The sequence below is a fragment of the Microcaecilia unicolor genome, chromosome 1 (genome assembly GCF_901765095.1).
Source record: "Microcaecilia unicolor chromosome 1, aMicUni1.1, whole genome shotgun sequence".
In the NCBI taxonomy this organism is placed as follows: domain Eukaryota; kingdom Metazoa; phylum Chordata; class Amphibia; order Gymnophiona; family Siphonopidae; genus Microcaecilia; species Microcaecilia unicolor.
The window spans coordinates 135,765,445-135,781,844 of NC_044031.1; the positions used below are offsets into that span (position 1 = coordinate 135,765,445).

At 45.4% G+C, this 16,400-nt stretch overlaps 1 protein-coding gene across 1 annotated transcript in view; it reads right to left on the reverse strand.

Moving 5' to 3' along the window:
• Positions 1–16,400, reverse strand: part of LOC115470140 (epsilon-sarcoglycan-like) — a 61,311-nt gene that overhangs the window by 27,236 nt on the left and 17,675 nt on the right. Inside the window, exon 2 of the mRNA XM_030203120.1 lies at positions 11,529–11,636. Within this exon, the coding sequence (XP_030058980.1) occupies positions 11,529–11,636 (108 nt within the window). The remainder of the gene's footprint in view (positions 1–11,528; positions 11,637–16,400) is intronic.

Here is a 16,400-nt window from a genome sequence, read left to right on the forward strand (position 1 = left end):
TCTCATGCACAGTCATTATGGACATCCTAAAAACCTATCTGTTTAGGTGTGTCCCATGGACTTTGTTGAGAACTTCTGGTCTATGCTCAAAAAATTGAATTTGCTTCTGCTAATTCAAAACTTTGCATTAATTTCCAACTCCAAGAAGAGGCTGAAGCAATCACTTCTCATGAATCAGATTAGCTTAGACCTAGACTTTCTCATTTATCTAAGTGACCCCATTTTTGGCTGTAATACTTTTCCAATTTTCTTCTTCCAAGTTCCTCCTCCAGCATAACATGGAGTAATTGTCTGGTACAAATCCTAAGTAATGCAATTATCCTACTAAATTACTCTACCACTAATGAAGAAAAGCCAATGCTGCCAATTAAATTTATACATTGTTGGGAGAAAGAAACAGCCCCAAATATTTGATGTGCAGGGGTGTTTTCAATATGGCATCCAAATTCAATTTTGGAAGTTTTGCAAAAAAAAAATCCAAAAATCCTGTGCCAAACACGGTCATTTTTGAAACAGAAAAATGTCTACCTTTTTGAACCACAAAAATGTCTACTTTTTTGGTTCGAAAATCACCCTATTTTGGACATTTTTGTGGTCAGTGCATCTTTCCTTAAGGGCCATTTTCAAACAAAAAATGTCCAAGGGAAAACGCACAAAAACAAGTCATTGGGATGTGTGCCGGGGCATTTTCAATATGGCGTCCAAATTCAATTTTGGAAGTTTTGCAACAAAAATCCAGTGCCAAACATGGTCATTTTCGAACCAAAAAAATGTCTACCTTTTTGGTTCGAAAATCACCCTATTTTAGACATTTTTGTGCTTCAGTGCATCTTTCCTTAAGGGCCATTTTCAAACAAAAAATGTCCAAGGGAAAACGCACAAAAACAAGTCATTGGGATGTGTGCCGGGGCATTTTCAATATGGCGTCCAAATTCAATTTTGGAAGTTTTGCAACAAAAATCCAGTGCCAAACATGGTCATTTTCGAACCAAAAAAATGTCTACCTTTTTGGTTCGAAAATCACCCTATTTTAGACATTTTTGTGCTTCAGTGCATCTTTCCTTAAGGGCCATTTTCAAACAAAAAATGTCCAAGGGAAAAACGTACAAAAAACAAGCCATTGGGATGTCTGGGGGCCAGCAGTCTCACTAGACTGGCTACACAGACATCCCAAACAAAACACCCAACGCTCACATGGATTCTTTAGTATCTTTATATATGAAAATTTTTCATATTTTCACAGTCCGACCGACAAGGTTCTGTTTCAAAACTGCATCAGGAGCAGTCCTACAAATAATAACATTTTCAAAGCTTCACATAAACCAAACATATTCACTAAAATGTTTAACATCAAAAATATGTTTAACATCAAAAATATGCAGGTACTCACATCAAGCCACACCATATAAATTCTTGTCCATTGTTCTTTCAAGATGGTGCTAACGTGAGGACATTAACCTTTAAAAGATCAACTGATCACAACAGACCAATCAGAAATCTACAACAGTGAACCCTGATCTAAATCCATATTCAAGCCCGTTGGAAACACAGTACCCAGCTTAAAGATCCACCATTGTTCCTTATAGTTCAATAAAGCTTTTACATCCCTACTGTCAGACCTGTGAGTTCTTGTACCAAGTAGAGCGCTGCCGAGCCCGGTACTTGGACCAGGTTCTGCTTGGTGGCTGGACAACCCCGGGTTTCACCTGCGCTGACTGCCGTTCCCCAGAGGTTGAGCCCCTAGGTGCGGGTGGCCTGCAGGGCTTACCAGATGGAGCAGGAAGCAGGGTGATGAGCATGATGGCCAGACAGGCAGCAGGCAAGAGAGTGATCCAGGTACAGGCAGAGTCAGTAGGCAGGCAGCAGGTACGAGAGTAATCCAGGTACAGGCAAGGTCAGTAGGCAGGCAGTAGACATGAGAGTAATCCAGGTACAGGTACAGGCAAGAGCAGGCAGCAGACACGAGAGTAATCCAGGTACAGGCAAGGTCAGTAGGCAGGCAGTAGACACGAGAGTAATACAGGTACAGGCAAGGGCAGGCAGCAGACACGAGAGTAATCCAGGTACAGGCAAGGTTAGTAGGCAGGCAGCAGACACAAGAGTAATCCAGGTACAGGCAAGGTCAGTAGGCAGGCAGCAGACACGAGAGTAATCCAGGTACAGGCAGAGTCAGTATCAGGATAACATGACAAGAAAACAGGGTAGAGAAACGCTTACCCCAAATAGAAGCCAAAGCAATGAGACAGAGGGAAAGCGCCCCAAAAGTGGTGCTGGTCTTCAGACTTTAAGAGGAATCAGCTGGAGAGGACAGCTGCCATAGGTAGGTGGTCTGAGAAGGAGGAGTCCGCCCGCGGAGAGGGCCAATCCCCATGGAGCAAGGAGGTGGACCGAAGGTCCCGACCAGTCCCGGAGGCGCGCACGTTCCCACGCCGCCAGAACATCCTGCTGAAGAGGAGGTGAGGGGCGTGACACCTACCCTCCCATCCCACAGTAATCTTATCCAAAATGCATCATTTAAGATCAGTTAGTTTATGTTTTTCTAAACCCAATGTGAAACCAAAGGGGCTGTCATATCCCCATTTTTGATCCTTGACTTATGTTCAGTCAATCTATATTTTTATGATCAATTAGATAGTCCCATATATAATAAGTCACAAGGACATTGTATAACATATACAATGTTATCAGAGTTACAGGTAGTATTGTGACAAGCTAACAATCTCTGGCCTGTGAAAGGAACTTTCCATTCAAGCCCTTCAAAGGTAAACTTGCACAATTGGCACTGTCCACACTTAACATGTCCATGTAATACACAGTCAACAGTATCATGAGAATAATCCAGTCTTTTAAATGATAAAAATTCTCCAATGGTCTTACCCCTCTTATAAGCTATCACTGGTTTATCTTGAAAAGGTCATGGAGGGAAAATATTGGTCAATACTTGAAAATTTGTGCCACTACAGATATAGTATGGCTAGTGTAAGGAATAATAGCCACTAGTTTATCCTATGTTGACTTAGATTTATAAGACAGTAACACTTCCCTCTGGGCAAACTTAGCCTTTCTGATCACAGATGTGGTGTAACCCAGAGCTCAAAGTGTTAATTTAAGCCCCAAGCACGGGAGATCTTGTCTCTGTTAGATTGCGTTCAGCTCTCCCAAGCTCGGGACTTATATTAGCACTTTGATCTTTGTTCTTATTTCAGTTTTCAAGGGCTTTATCCAAGTTCTACAGATCCAAAGGACAAACTGATTGACTCCTGGCACAGGCACAATTGCCCAAACATGGCTGTGTTGAGTCCAATTGATGTAATTTTCCATGATTACTGCTAATAAATTGACTTTTTTTTTTACACATCCTTTGTTTTGCCCATTTATTGAACCTCACTTCTTTTCTGGCTGTTTTCCACCCGTGAGGGTCTTCACTCCGTTTTTTGCTTGCTATGTCCTAAAAGATCACTATTGGGAGTTACACCTGCTACCAAGCCATTTAGGATTTGGGAAATAGCTGCTATTGCACAGTATTCCACTGGAAGGATTAAGGGGTTGCTCCCTTAATTCCCCAGTGGTTTTTGTTCCCCTCTCCCAAATGCCAAGCTGACATGGGAAACCACTATGACAGCATTGGGATAATAACTGATTATGTTACCACTTCTGTGCAGACTCTGAACCTGCCAAAATTATATGTTTATTTTTCTAAACTGGATGTTTATGCTGCAGGCTTCCAGCATATAAGGGAAAATTAGGTTCTTACCTTGGTAATTTTCTTTCCTTTAGTCACAGCAGATGAATCCATTAACTGATGGGTTGTATCCGCCTACCAGCAGGTGGAGATAGAGAACACTGAAAGACCATAGTGCCTCTAGGATGGCTAGCCCCAACTGCCTTCAGTATTTGAGATTTCCAAAGCAGAGTGAACCATATAGGCATAATAACATAAACTTTCCTCACAGCGAACAATCGCCCCATAACAGGAGCATCAAAGGAGGGACGATCTCAACCTCCTGTAGTAGAACATCATGTAGAAATTCTGATAACTGTTTTCCAACTTCTCCCAATGAGATTTATATCTGCATGAAAGATCTGAACAAAAAACAAAGTCAGACAGGGAGGGATCATGGATTCATCTGCTGTGACTAAAGGAAAGAAAATTACCAAGGTAAGAACCTAATTTTCCATTCCTTGTCATCAGCAGCAGATGAATCAATTAACTGATGGGATGTACAAAAGCAATCCCTACTTAGGGTGGGAACAGGCCACACCACGAGCCAAAACTTGAGCTCCAAAAACAGCGTCCTGCTTCGCTGCAATATCCAGCCTGTAATGCCGGGCAAAAGAGGGCTGAGAAGCCCAAGTAGCCGCCCTACAGATCTCTTGAAGAGAGAGTGCACCCATTTCAGCCCATGAGGAGGAGATGGCTCTCGTGGAATGCACCTTAAACGCTTCAGGCGGAGACCGACCTGAAAGCAGATAAGCAGCAAAAATGACTTCCTTGAGCCAACGGGCTATAGTGGCCTTAGACGCCGGGCCTCCACGCCAAGGACCTGACAACAAGACAAAAAGGTGATCAGAAGTCCTGAAGTCATTTGACATCTGTAGATACTGCAACAGTGCCCTGCGGATATCCAGAAGATCTAACTGCCCAAAGGAGTTCGGGAACGCTTCCCTAGAAAAGGAAGGAAGAAAAGTGGGCTGGTTCAGGTGAAACGCTGAAACCACCTCAGGCAGGAAGAAAGGCACTGTATGTACCATTACTCCAGATTCCGAGAATTGCAGAAAAGGGTCCCGACAGGACAGCGCCTGCAGCTCAGACACGCGTCTAGCCAATGTCATGGCCACCAAAAAGACTGTCTTGAGAGTCACATACTTCTCCGAAGCTTGCTTAAGCGGCTCGAAGGGCGAACACTGAAGAGCCTTCAACACTAGCCCCAGGTTCAATCTGGAGCGATGAGAATCACCAGACCTCGGTGCAGTCGAATCCGCAGTAGGACTCGTCCTATCAAGGGCCAAGGAGGGAACACATACAGGAGGCCCGAGGGCCAGGGTTGAGCCAGAGCATCCGACCCCGCCGAGTGAGGATCTCGCCTTCTGCTGAAAAAGCGAGGTACTTTGGCGTTTGCACTTGGCGCCATTAGATCCATACCGGGAGTCCCCCATTTGGCACAAATCTGAAGGAAAACTTCTTCTGCCAGTTCCCATTCCGCCGGGTCAATTTGATGCCTGCTGAGAAAATCGGCTTGCACGTTGCTCTGACCTGCTATGTGAGCCGCTGACAGAAGCTGCAGGTGGAGCTCGGCCCAGTGGCAAATCTGAGCGGCCTCCGCAGCCAGGGCCCTGCACTGAGTGCCGCCCTGACGATTTATGTATGCCACCGCTGTCGTGTTGTCTGACAGAACCCGGACAGCAAGCCCCTTCAGAATCTTTTGAAAGGCCATAAGAGCCTGGAATATCGCTCTCAGTTCTAAGCGATTGATGGACCACCCCGCTTCCACAGGTGTCCACAGACCCTGAGCTTAGCGTCCTTGGCAATGCGCTCCCCAGCCTAGAAGGCTGGCATCTGTTATCACCAGGCACCAGGAAGGAAGCACCAGAGGCATTCCTTGGCGCAGCATCCTGTCAGAGAGCCACCACTCCAAACTGAGCCGGGGCACAGGGAGCAACGTTAGTCTGCGTTGATATTGCTGGGACATCGGAGACCATTATTGAAGCAGGGCAATCTGCAGAGGCCTCATAAGCGCCCTCGCTCAAGGCACCACCTCCAAGGTGGCCGTCATCGACCCCAGCAGCTGGACAAAGTCCCAAGCGCGAGGGCGAGGCATCCGCAGGAGCAGATGGACCTGATTCTGAAGCTTGCACCGCCTTTGGTCGGGGAGAAAGACAAACCCCGATGCCGTGTCGAACCGGACCCCCAAATACTCGAGATACTGAGAGGGGGTCAGGTGACTTTTGGGTATATTGACCACCCAGCCTAGCGCCTGCAGGACCGCCACCACTCTGGCTGTGGCAAGATGACTCTCGGTTGCCGAGTCCGCTCTGATGAGCCAGTCGTCGCGATAAGGGTGAACGCTGATACCCTCTCGCCTGAGACAGGCAGCTACGACCACCATTACCTTGGAAAAGGTACGGGGAGCTGTGGCTAGGCCGAAAGGCAAGGCCTGAAACTGGAAATGCTTTCCCAACACTGCAAAGCGGAGGAACCGCTGGTGTGGAGGCCAGATAGGAATGTGTAAATAAGCTTCTTTTAGGTCCAGAGACATGAGAAACTCTCCTGGCTGTACCGCCGCAATGACGGAGCGCAGGGTTTCCATGAAAAAATGTCATTCTCTGAGAGCTTCGTTTACTCTTCATAAGTTGAGGATCGGCCTGAAAGACCCGCCTTTTCGAGGCACGACAAAATTAATGGAATAGCGGCCGCAGCCGCGCTCAGCGGGAGGCACCGGGATCACCGCTCCAAGGTGCAGCAAGACTTGTAAGGTCTCCTCTACCGCCGCCCATTTTACGGCAGTGCCGCATTGGGACTCCACAAACACGTCTCTCACCGGGGCACCGAATTCCAGTCGTAACCTTCTCTGATCAGGTCCAGGACCCACTGATCTGAGGTAATCTTGGTCCACTCCTCTAGAAAGAGGGAAAGACGTCCTCCTATTGCAGGCAAGGAGCAGTTGACCGGCGTCCCATCATTGTGGAGGACGCCCCTGAACTCCTGGCCTTCAACCGGCCCCTGCCGAACATTTGTCCAAGCGAAAGGAGTTCCTCTGCTGAAAACGGGAACGTTGAGAAAACCCAGCAGAGCGCCCCGGGCGATACCTTCGAGCTTCACGGAAGCGAGGTCTGGAAGAGGAGGGAAACACAGAACCCTTGGAAGAAGGCCTTGGCCTATCCTCAGGTAACCTCTGGGGTTTATATTCCCCCAGGTCTTTCACAATCTTCTCCAATTCCTCTCCAAATAACATGAGGCTCTGAAAAGGTAGCCTCACCAGCCTTTGCTTAGAAGCCATGTCAGCTGCCCAATGCCGTAGCTAAAGAAGGCGGCGGGCGGACACCGCCACAGACATCTGTTTAGCCGAAGCTCTGACCAGATCATAAAGGGCGTCAGCCAAAAATGACAGGGCCGACTCCATCCGCGGGGCAACCTCAGAAAGGGGACCCGCACCATCGGCGGGCTGTTCCACCGCCTGCTGTAGCCAGGAAAGACATGCCCGGGCTGCATAGGAACTGCAAATAGACGCCCTCAAGGCAAGGCCCGCAAATTCAAAGGACCGCTTCAGCGCGGACTCCAGCCGCCGGTCCTGCATGTCCTTCAAAGCGACCCCTCCCTCTACTGGGAGAGTGGTCTTTTTTGTCACCGCCGTGACTAATGCATCCACTTTAGGCATTCCCAAAGGGGCCACGTGCTCCTCATGCAGAGGGTAAAGCTGACCCATAGCCCTGGCCACTTTCAAAGGCCCATCGGGGTCAGACCACTGAGCTGAAATAAGCTCTTGGATGGAGTCAAGCACAGGAAAGGCCCGAGTAGGCTTCTTAGTACTCGCCATCCTAAGATGAATAGAGGAGGCGTCGCCTTCAGCAGGATCATCAATCGAGAGGGCCTGCAAGGCGCCAGTAATGAGAGCTGGCAGCTCGTTGCGGTGGAAAATGCAGACCGCATTGGGATCATCCAAATCCAGTGGCAAACAGGCACCCTCCTCTGGATCATCCGTCCCTGAGGGTCTGCCAGATCCCTCAGACTCTCCACAGCCCGACCACGGGGGGGGGGGAAGGATATGCGCCACTTTCAGACGGGACATTTACCCATCTATGTTTAGCGTGCTTCCAACGCTCGGGGGAGGAAATAACCTCTGAAGTCATCCCCGGGGCATCAACACCCGGAGGGAAGCCAGGAGGCAACGCAGTGTCAGACACCTGCGGCAGAGCTCTTTTCAGCATAAAAGCCTTATACATTAAAAGCACAAACTCAGGGGAGAAAAACTCACCCTGACCCTCCGCCTCCGAATAAGGAGAAATGGATGTAGGAGCTCCTCTGGCAGCCTCTAAACGAGGCGTCCCCCTGCACTCAGACTCCTCCGCAACCGCGAGGGTCAAGGCATGCGGCACTTCCAAAATGGTGCCCGCTGCCAGCTCCATTGAGCGTGAGCGTCTAAGGAGCACGTTTTACACAGCCCCACTGCTGATCTGCGTTTACAACGGAAGCAGCGCTTAACTCCTTCAGCAGCCATCGTCCGTTTTTTCACAGGACGGGAATATAGCAATAAAATGGCTGCTTCGCGCCAAAACTTACCCCGATCGGAACGGCGTCCACGGGACCTCCCCGGATGAGCTGGGCACCACTCTCACCTCAGAAGACCGAGTCAACGAGCTCCGGTCAAGCTGCACAGAACCAGGATCACTGGAAAAAGCCTCAGAACAGCCACGCAGTTAAAGCGCGCTCTTTTTTTTTTTTAACGCTGTGAGGAAAGTTGGAGGCAGGCAGCAACAGAGGGACTCCGGGAGGCAGGGGGAATGGGTAAGGCAGGGAAAGGGCGAACCTATATGCCTTTAAAGTGGGCACCACCAGCCACAACACCCCTGCTCAACTGGCAAAGCACAGGAGCCACCCCAGGCAGTCTGAAATCCAGGAGCTGATCAAGCTACGTCCACACCTGCTGGGAGATAGAGAAATACTGAAGGCAGTTGGGGCTAGCCATCCTAGAGGCACTATGGACTTTCAGTGTTCTCTATCTCCACCTGCTAGTAGGCAGATACAACCCATCAGTTAATGGATTCATCTGCTGCTGATGACAAGGAAATATCCATTTCTCCTAAATTTTAGAATAGGCCGTAAGTCAACAGATTCTATACTAAAATATTGACACACTGACCTGCACATTTATGTTTATTAAAAATTTAGATACTGCCTGGCTTTCTCAGATCATGGCGACTCAGTCAGATCATGGTGACTAGCAATACAAAAAAAAAAGAGGAAAAGAAAAATGCATATTATAAAACGCAAAAGAACTCCAATTATTAAAATAGGAAAGACCTCACTCTATCATCCACGAACATTAACTACAAAAGAAATATATCTCCATAACTACAGCTTCCTCAATAAATTCTTGGTTCCAACTTATCCAGAATATCCAGAATATAATAATAATGCTTGACAAAAAAAAATAGCTCTTAAAAAAAATCTTACATTTCTTTAAATTTGCCTCAGCTAGTATATCTTTTGATAATTCCTGTCCTCAATTCCTACTTCTACAACCTGTCTAAAATGGGCTGCACAAGTAAAGTGGAGATATTTGACCAGTATAGCTAAGCAATTTAATTTAGGACTGCTTTCTTGCAGGCCTACTGTAAATGAAACCACTTAAATATACAACTGGCAGCTGAATATTGCCACTGTCTGTTCAGCTAGGCAAAACCCCCTCGCTCCACCAGTTTTAATACATGGATCCAAAACTGGTGTAAACAAAAAGCTTTTAGATATATAGGTGACTGGGGCAATAGATGGAAAAACAAGGGGCTATAATAAAATGATAGATCACATCTTTCTGTGGCAGGCAAAAGGACAGCACCCGGGCGTTTAGGGGGATTTTCAGCAACACTATCCAAATAGTATTGCTGAAAATCAACGGATAAAGGACTTATGGAGGTAATTCTATAAGGGGCACCTCCCGCCCCGATGTCGTGCTGTGAGAACCTATTCTATAATGGCATCTGGGTGTCCAGATGCCACTATAGAGTATCAGCAGAACCCAGTATCAGGCAGCCAAAAATCTAGATGCCCACAGTTACATCAGCCATAGACCTGCTATAACTGTGATCACTAAAATGCAGCAAGGTTGCATGTATTCTGTACATGGCACATGTGAGAGGCCCTGTACACCCCCTTGCATTTAAGCACTCTCCCCCAGATTCTATATATCGTGCCTAGTGTTCCGTGCCTACATCTAAGCGTATTCCATAACGATGTGTGTAAGTTAATTGGCTTAACAAGTTAATCAGCATTAACAGCACTTAACAAGTAATAATGAGCACTAATTGGCAATAATTAGAATTTACATGTATAACTCACTAAGCGTATGGTGTAATGCCCTGCACCTAAATTCTAAAGTGCACAGTTCAAAAGGGGCATAGGAATGAAATGTCGGCATGTTGTTATAGAATATGACCCAGTCCATGTAAATCTATGTGCAAGGACTTACGCATTTTCATTGTTGTAAATGGATACATGTAGTTTTAGGCGATGGGATATCAACTAAGCGTATTCTATATTCCACGCCTAAATCTTATAGAATACACTTAGGCAAAAAACACGGATTTTCCAGGTGCCATATATAGAATCTCCCCTTATACCACGTAGACGTGCTCTTATAGAACAGCGTTTAAAGCAGGGGGTCCAACCTCATCCCTCGCTGTCAGGTTTTCAGGATTTCCCCAATGAATATGTAAGGGATCTATTGACATACAATGGAGGCAGCACATACATATTCATTGGGGAAATCCTGAAAACCCGACTGGGACGTGACCCTTGAGGACAGAGGTTGGACACCTGTGGCTTAGGGAGAATAGTGACATTTAGGCATGTGTATACACATCCGTTTGTCAATGTCAGCTTTCTGAACATCTGCTTGCATAATGCATTTGTCAATGTAAGAACTCCATTACAGAATTGCCTCCTATTTGCTTAGCTGCTAAGCATATACGTTTCTTTGAGTACAGAGCCCATTGTATGTGTCAAATCTCATTTTAATGAAACATGAAGCAAAACAATTGATATACACTAGAACTTGATGAGGTTTTCTAGCTTATATGCGTCGGGGGTAATATTTCAGTGCTCGGGCCTTCAGCAGTGACAGCGCTTTAGAATGTCACACAATGAGGAGAAGAAAGCATTGCTCATGCTAGGTGGGCAGGATGGTAACTCCGCCAGAAAATTATTGTGTGGGGACAGAAGGATGATAGTGTTAAAGAAAGTCAGTGACAAATATGTACAGACATAATCAAAAGGAAGATATGGCTTTATCTACCCTGAATAGAGTCAGTATACCACATATCGCTCCCATAGAGACCGACATCATATATTTGAAGTACAGTTAGATTTACAAAACATTTCCCAGTCTGTGGCAGTACCACACTGCAAAGTGTGGTATGTCCTTAAGGCACCTTGTACGCAGGTATGTATTACAGTTACGCAACGTATGACCATGCCTGTTACATAATACTTCACATTAAATATTTTAAAATGTTGCCATGTATAAATTGTTAGGTCAAACAGATTCAAGCAACCAGCACTTAGTAAGGCACAAGCAGGTTACTACCATTTGAGTGATTAGAGAACGAAGCTGAAAAACAGAACTTAGAAAATAAAGGATTTAGAGGATTAGAAAACGGTAAAACAATATTTCTCCAAACTACTACTCACCTTGGGAGGGATACTGAAGAACGGATACAAAAAACACAGGGCTTTAAAAGCAGAGCAGATATTAAAGACAGGCAGTAGCTGACTGAATCCAAAGAACGGACTTAGATTTACAACCTAAACTCACCATCATTCCTGTCAGCAGTCTTTTTTCTGCTGATAATATAACTGTTGGGTCGTTCAGCCATCCACACAATTGGGTCATTTTTGCCATCAGAACTGCTTATAATAATAGCTTTCCAAAATGAAATGTAAAAAGAAACATAAAAGAATTAATTGATGTTACATTAATAAAGGTCTTGCAAGGCAAATGTCTATCCCAGATCAAATGTTTTTTTTTTATTCCAGCTAAGATGCAATGCAGAACTGTAGTCAAAACCAGAAACCAGAGAAATACTGTGAAACAGGTGCTAATGCTTTTAAAAACGTTTCTTTCCTTCTATGTCTCACTGATGGCTTCTAAATTGACATGCTGTTGCTAAAGAAGAAATTAGAGCACAACAGAAAAGTTATAATAATAATAATAATAAGGAAGGCTACTGCAAGTAGCAGCCTTAGAAGCCACAGTTGTGGGCACACACATCACTTTTTACTATTCTGCTCACTGCTGAGCCAACCTGGTCTCTCTTCCAGCTCCACCTCTCTGATGCACACAGGAAAACCCTACTTTACTCCAGAGTATACTGTGCTCCAGTTTGGCCTTGATGGCTTCTAGCCCGGGAAAATACCGCAGTAATCTTGGAACAATCCAGAAGATTCATGCCTTTTCTGTCTTGGGAAATGATGCTGTTCCAAGAATAGAATCTTAAGTAACGTCACTAAAGAAGAGTGACATCCTGTGCGCCAGAATCCCTTAGGCAATGTCAAAAGAGCCCACAACGGAAAACTACTACTGCAGTTCAAATGACAAAAAAAAGCAAACGTTAAATGCCTCCCACAATCCCTCTGCCAGCAGGAACACAAACCAAATTATAAACAAAGAAAATAAGGATTTTAAAGTTAACGTTATCCATCTGGGAAAAATTGACCTAGCTAGAAACAGTAACTCTACAATATAAAGAGACTTCCAAATTTTCAGAAGTTCTATCTGCTCATGGTAAGGGAGAAGGAAAGATGCATCACACAACCAGTTTTAGCATAGACCCAAACCTGGTGTAAACAAGAAGATTTTAGATGTTTAGACGGCTGGGGCAATATATGGAACAACAGGAGGCTATACTGTAACGGGGATTATATCTTTCTGAGGCAGAAAAGAGGATGTTAAGTGAAAAGTTCAAATCGTATGAGGACATGTATTTAAATTAGAGGTACAGGATGGCAGATGGAAGAGAGTGAGTTTAGGATGTCACCCCCAGCAAAAGCATTACTTTAGTGGAGAATAATAAAAGAGGCAACCTAATTCATCAGTGGTTAACAAACCTCAACACTTCGGCCACTAGAGTCTCATGAATGAGATACCACCATACTTGGCTATATAACTATCTAGGAGGGATAGAGATGGCAAAAAGGAGAGCTGTAGCTTTCTTTGTCAAAAACATATTGCAGTGAGTGGGTGTGGGGAAAGAGGAAACATTTGTTTATAAACAACTTCCAAAACTGAATGTGGACAAAGCCATGGGACTGGATGAAATACTGTCCAGCTTAATTTTGAAGGAGATCGCCGGCCATCTTCCAAAACAAATCGGGAGATGGCCGGCCATCTCCTGAAGCCGGTGAAATCGGTATAATGGAAAGCCGATTTTGGCCTGCTCCAACTGCTTTCCGTCGCCAGGACAGCCAAAGTTCCCAGGGGCATGTCAGAAGGGTAGCAAAGGTGGGACAGGGGCGTGGCAGGACAGGGGCGTGCTGGGGCATGCTTAAGAGATGGCCGGCTTCGCCCGATAATGGAAAAAAGAAAGCCGGCCCTTACGAGCATTTGGCCGACTTTACTTGGTCCCTTTTTGTTCACGACCAAGCCTCGAAAAGGTGCCCCAACTGACCAGATGACCACCATAGGAAATCAGGGATGACCTCTCCTTACTCCCCCAGTGGTCACCAACCCCCTCCCACCCAAAATATAAAAAATAAAAAACATTTTTTGTCAGCCTCTATGCCAGCCTCAAAGTCATACCCAGATCCCTGACAGCAGTATGCAGGTCCCTGGAGCAGTTTTTAGTGGGTGCAGTGCACTTCAGGCAGGTGGACCCAGGCCCATCCCCCCCTACCTGTTACACTTGTGGTGGTAAATGGGAGTCCTCCAAACTCCCCCCAAAACCCACTGTACCCACATGTAGGTGCCCCCCTTCACCCATAAGGGCTATGGTAATGGTGTAGAGTTGTGGGGAGTGGGTTTTGAGGGGGATTTGGGGGCCTCAGCACCCAAGGTAAGGGAGCTATGCACCTGGGAGCTTTTTTTTTTTTTAATTTTTAGAAGTGCCCCCTAGGGTGCCCGGTTGGTGTCCTCGCATGTCAGGGGGACCAGTGCACTACAAATGCTGGCTCCTCCCACGACCAAATGCCTTGGATTTGGCCGGGTTTGAGATAGCCAGCCTCAGTTTCCATTATCGGCGAAAACCGAGGCCGGCCATCTCAAACCTGGCCATCCCTGACATTTGGCCGGCCCCAAACGTATTATCGAAACGAAAGATGGACGCCCATCTCGTTCGAAAATACGGTTGGCCCCGCCCCTTCGCGGCGGCGCTGTCCTCGGAGATGGGCATCCCTAGTCGAAAATGCCCCTCTGTATATCAGAGAGGCCATGAAAAGGTGCAAACCATACATGTTTCTAGTTTTTATTTTAATATGGCTGTTTTGCTTTTCTTGAGCTGGGAGCAGACCTGGAATTGCAAGACAGCTAGAAATGTAAGGCTGTAGAAATCTGTGGTTTGACATTTGGCCTATGCTAACTTATGTTAACCTGTGATAAGTTGCTTGGCAGCAACTAAGAGTCAGAAAATCCTATGACTAAGGACACCTGCAGTATTCAGATAAACAATTAGAAGAAGAGGGTGTAGGTGACTATTGTAACTTCAGCAAAATGGGGGGGGGGGGGGCTAGCATAGTGACTAGCATAACAAGGACATAGGTTAACCCATTATCTAATGAAGACGTATGCTTTATATGACAGGCTTTAACTGTCAAAGCAATGAGGGAATAAATGATAGAAGTTGGAAGATGATAGAATGTGCTGGAACAGGATTCACCATAACAGGAAATAGAATGTTCTGGAAAGATGCATATTCATTAGGTAGGAAGGGTAATTATAATTTAGATAATGAAGAAAAAAAGTATTTAAGAGGAAACAGAACTGAGGATGGCGAGCCTCAATGTGCCTACATTAGCAGGTGTACATATTGACAGCTCCCAGGGTATACTCTGTTTTTATTTGCTACATATTATACTCTATTGGGATTTTATTTGTTGATGTTTCAATAATTACTGATTGGCTTCTTTGACTATTTGAATAAACATTTATTCTAATACTTATTTAGTAGCCAGAATTTTTCTTGCCTGGGGGCAAGGGTCCACCCTTCAAGAGACCTCCAGAAGGCTACTCCTGTCTCTGAAGCAAAGACAGAAGTATGCAATACATCCCAGGATACTGATGGAGCTCAGAGAGGATCTGGTGGGTCCTGTAAAGGATGAGTTTAATAGATGTTTGGAGATGGCGAAGGTTCAGTAGGATTAGAGAAAGCTGATGTGGTCCCTCTTCAAAAAAGTGGGAACACAGAAGAGATGGGAAACTACAGGCTGGTAAACCTTATCTCAGGGGTGGGAAAGGTTATGGAGATGCTCTTGATGGAAATGATAGTGGACTTTCTACAATTCAATGGACTGCAAGATCCAAGATCGCATGGCTTTACGAAAGGCAGGCGGTTTTATTGAGTTCTTTGAACTGGATTACAAAAGATCCACATAAAGGGCATGAGCTACATGTGGTCTACTTAGATTTCAGCAAAGCCTTTGATACTGTTCCTCATAGGAGACTTATGATTAAAATGAGCATCTTAAGGACAGAACCCGAGGTGGTATACTGGATCAGAAACTGGTTGACGGGCAGGTGGCAGAAGGTGGTGGTAAATGGAATTCCCTCAAACAAAATAAATATGAGTAGTGCCTTAGGATCAGTCCTTAGACCAATTCTGTTCAATATCTTTGTAAGTGGTATTGCTTAAAGGTTAGAAGGAAAAGTATGCGTTTTTGTGGATGACATGAACATTAGCAACAGAGAGGGCATCCCAGGGAGAATGAAAAGCATGGGAAGTGATCTACAAAATTTAGAAGCTTAGGCTAATTCTTGGCAGTTAAGATTTAATATGAAGAGATGCAGAACAATGCATTGGGGTGCAGAAATCCAAAGGAGCTTTATGCACTAGGAGCGAGAGGTTGATTTGCACGGACAAGGAAAAAGACTTCAGGATGATAATGTCTGAGGATTTCAAGATGGTGAAATATGATAAGGTGGGGGTCAAGCACAGAAGGAGGTGATAATGCCCCTCTATATGTTATTGTTGAAACTTCACTTGGAGTACTGTGTTCAGGTTTGAAGGCAGTATCTTGCAAGGGCCATAAAAAGACTCAAAGTCGCTTACATGAAATTGACCAAGATGGTATGGGGTCTGTGCCAAAAGACATTTGAGAAGAGAGGTATATGTATACCCAAGAGGACAGCAGGGGCTGGGGAGATATGATACAGACATTTAAAAACTGGAACGATATTAATGAACAAACCTTTCCCAAAAACTTAGAAGCTAAAGAATTAGACATGAAATTAAGCTTCATTGGGGGGGGGGGGGGGGGGGGGGGGGGGGTGCCAGAGGACGTAAAAGCAATATCAGGAAATATATTTTCATGAAAGGGTGGTGCATGAGAGGCCAATTCAAGATAACGATTTGAATGGACAATTGTGGGAGTGCTCTGTGTCCTACCTCATTTATTTATTTTTATTTATTTATTTATTTATTTATTGCATTTGTATCCCACATTTCCCCACCTTTTTGCAGGCTCAATGTGGCTTACA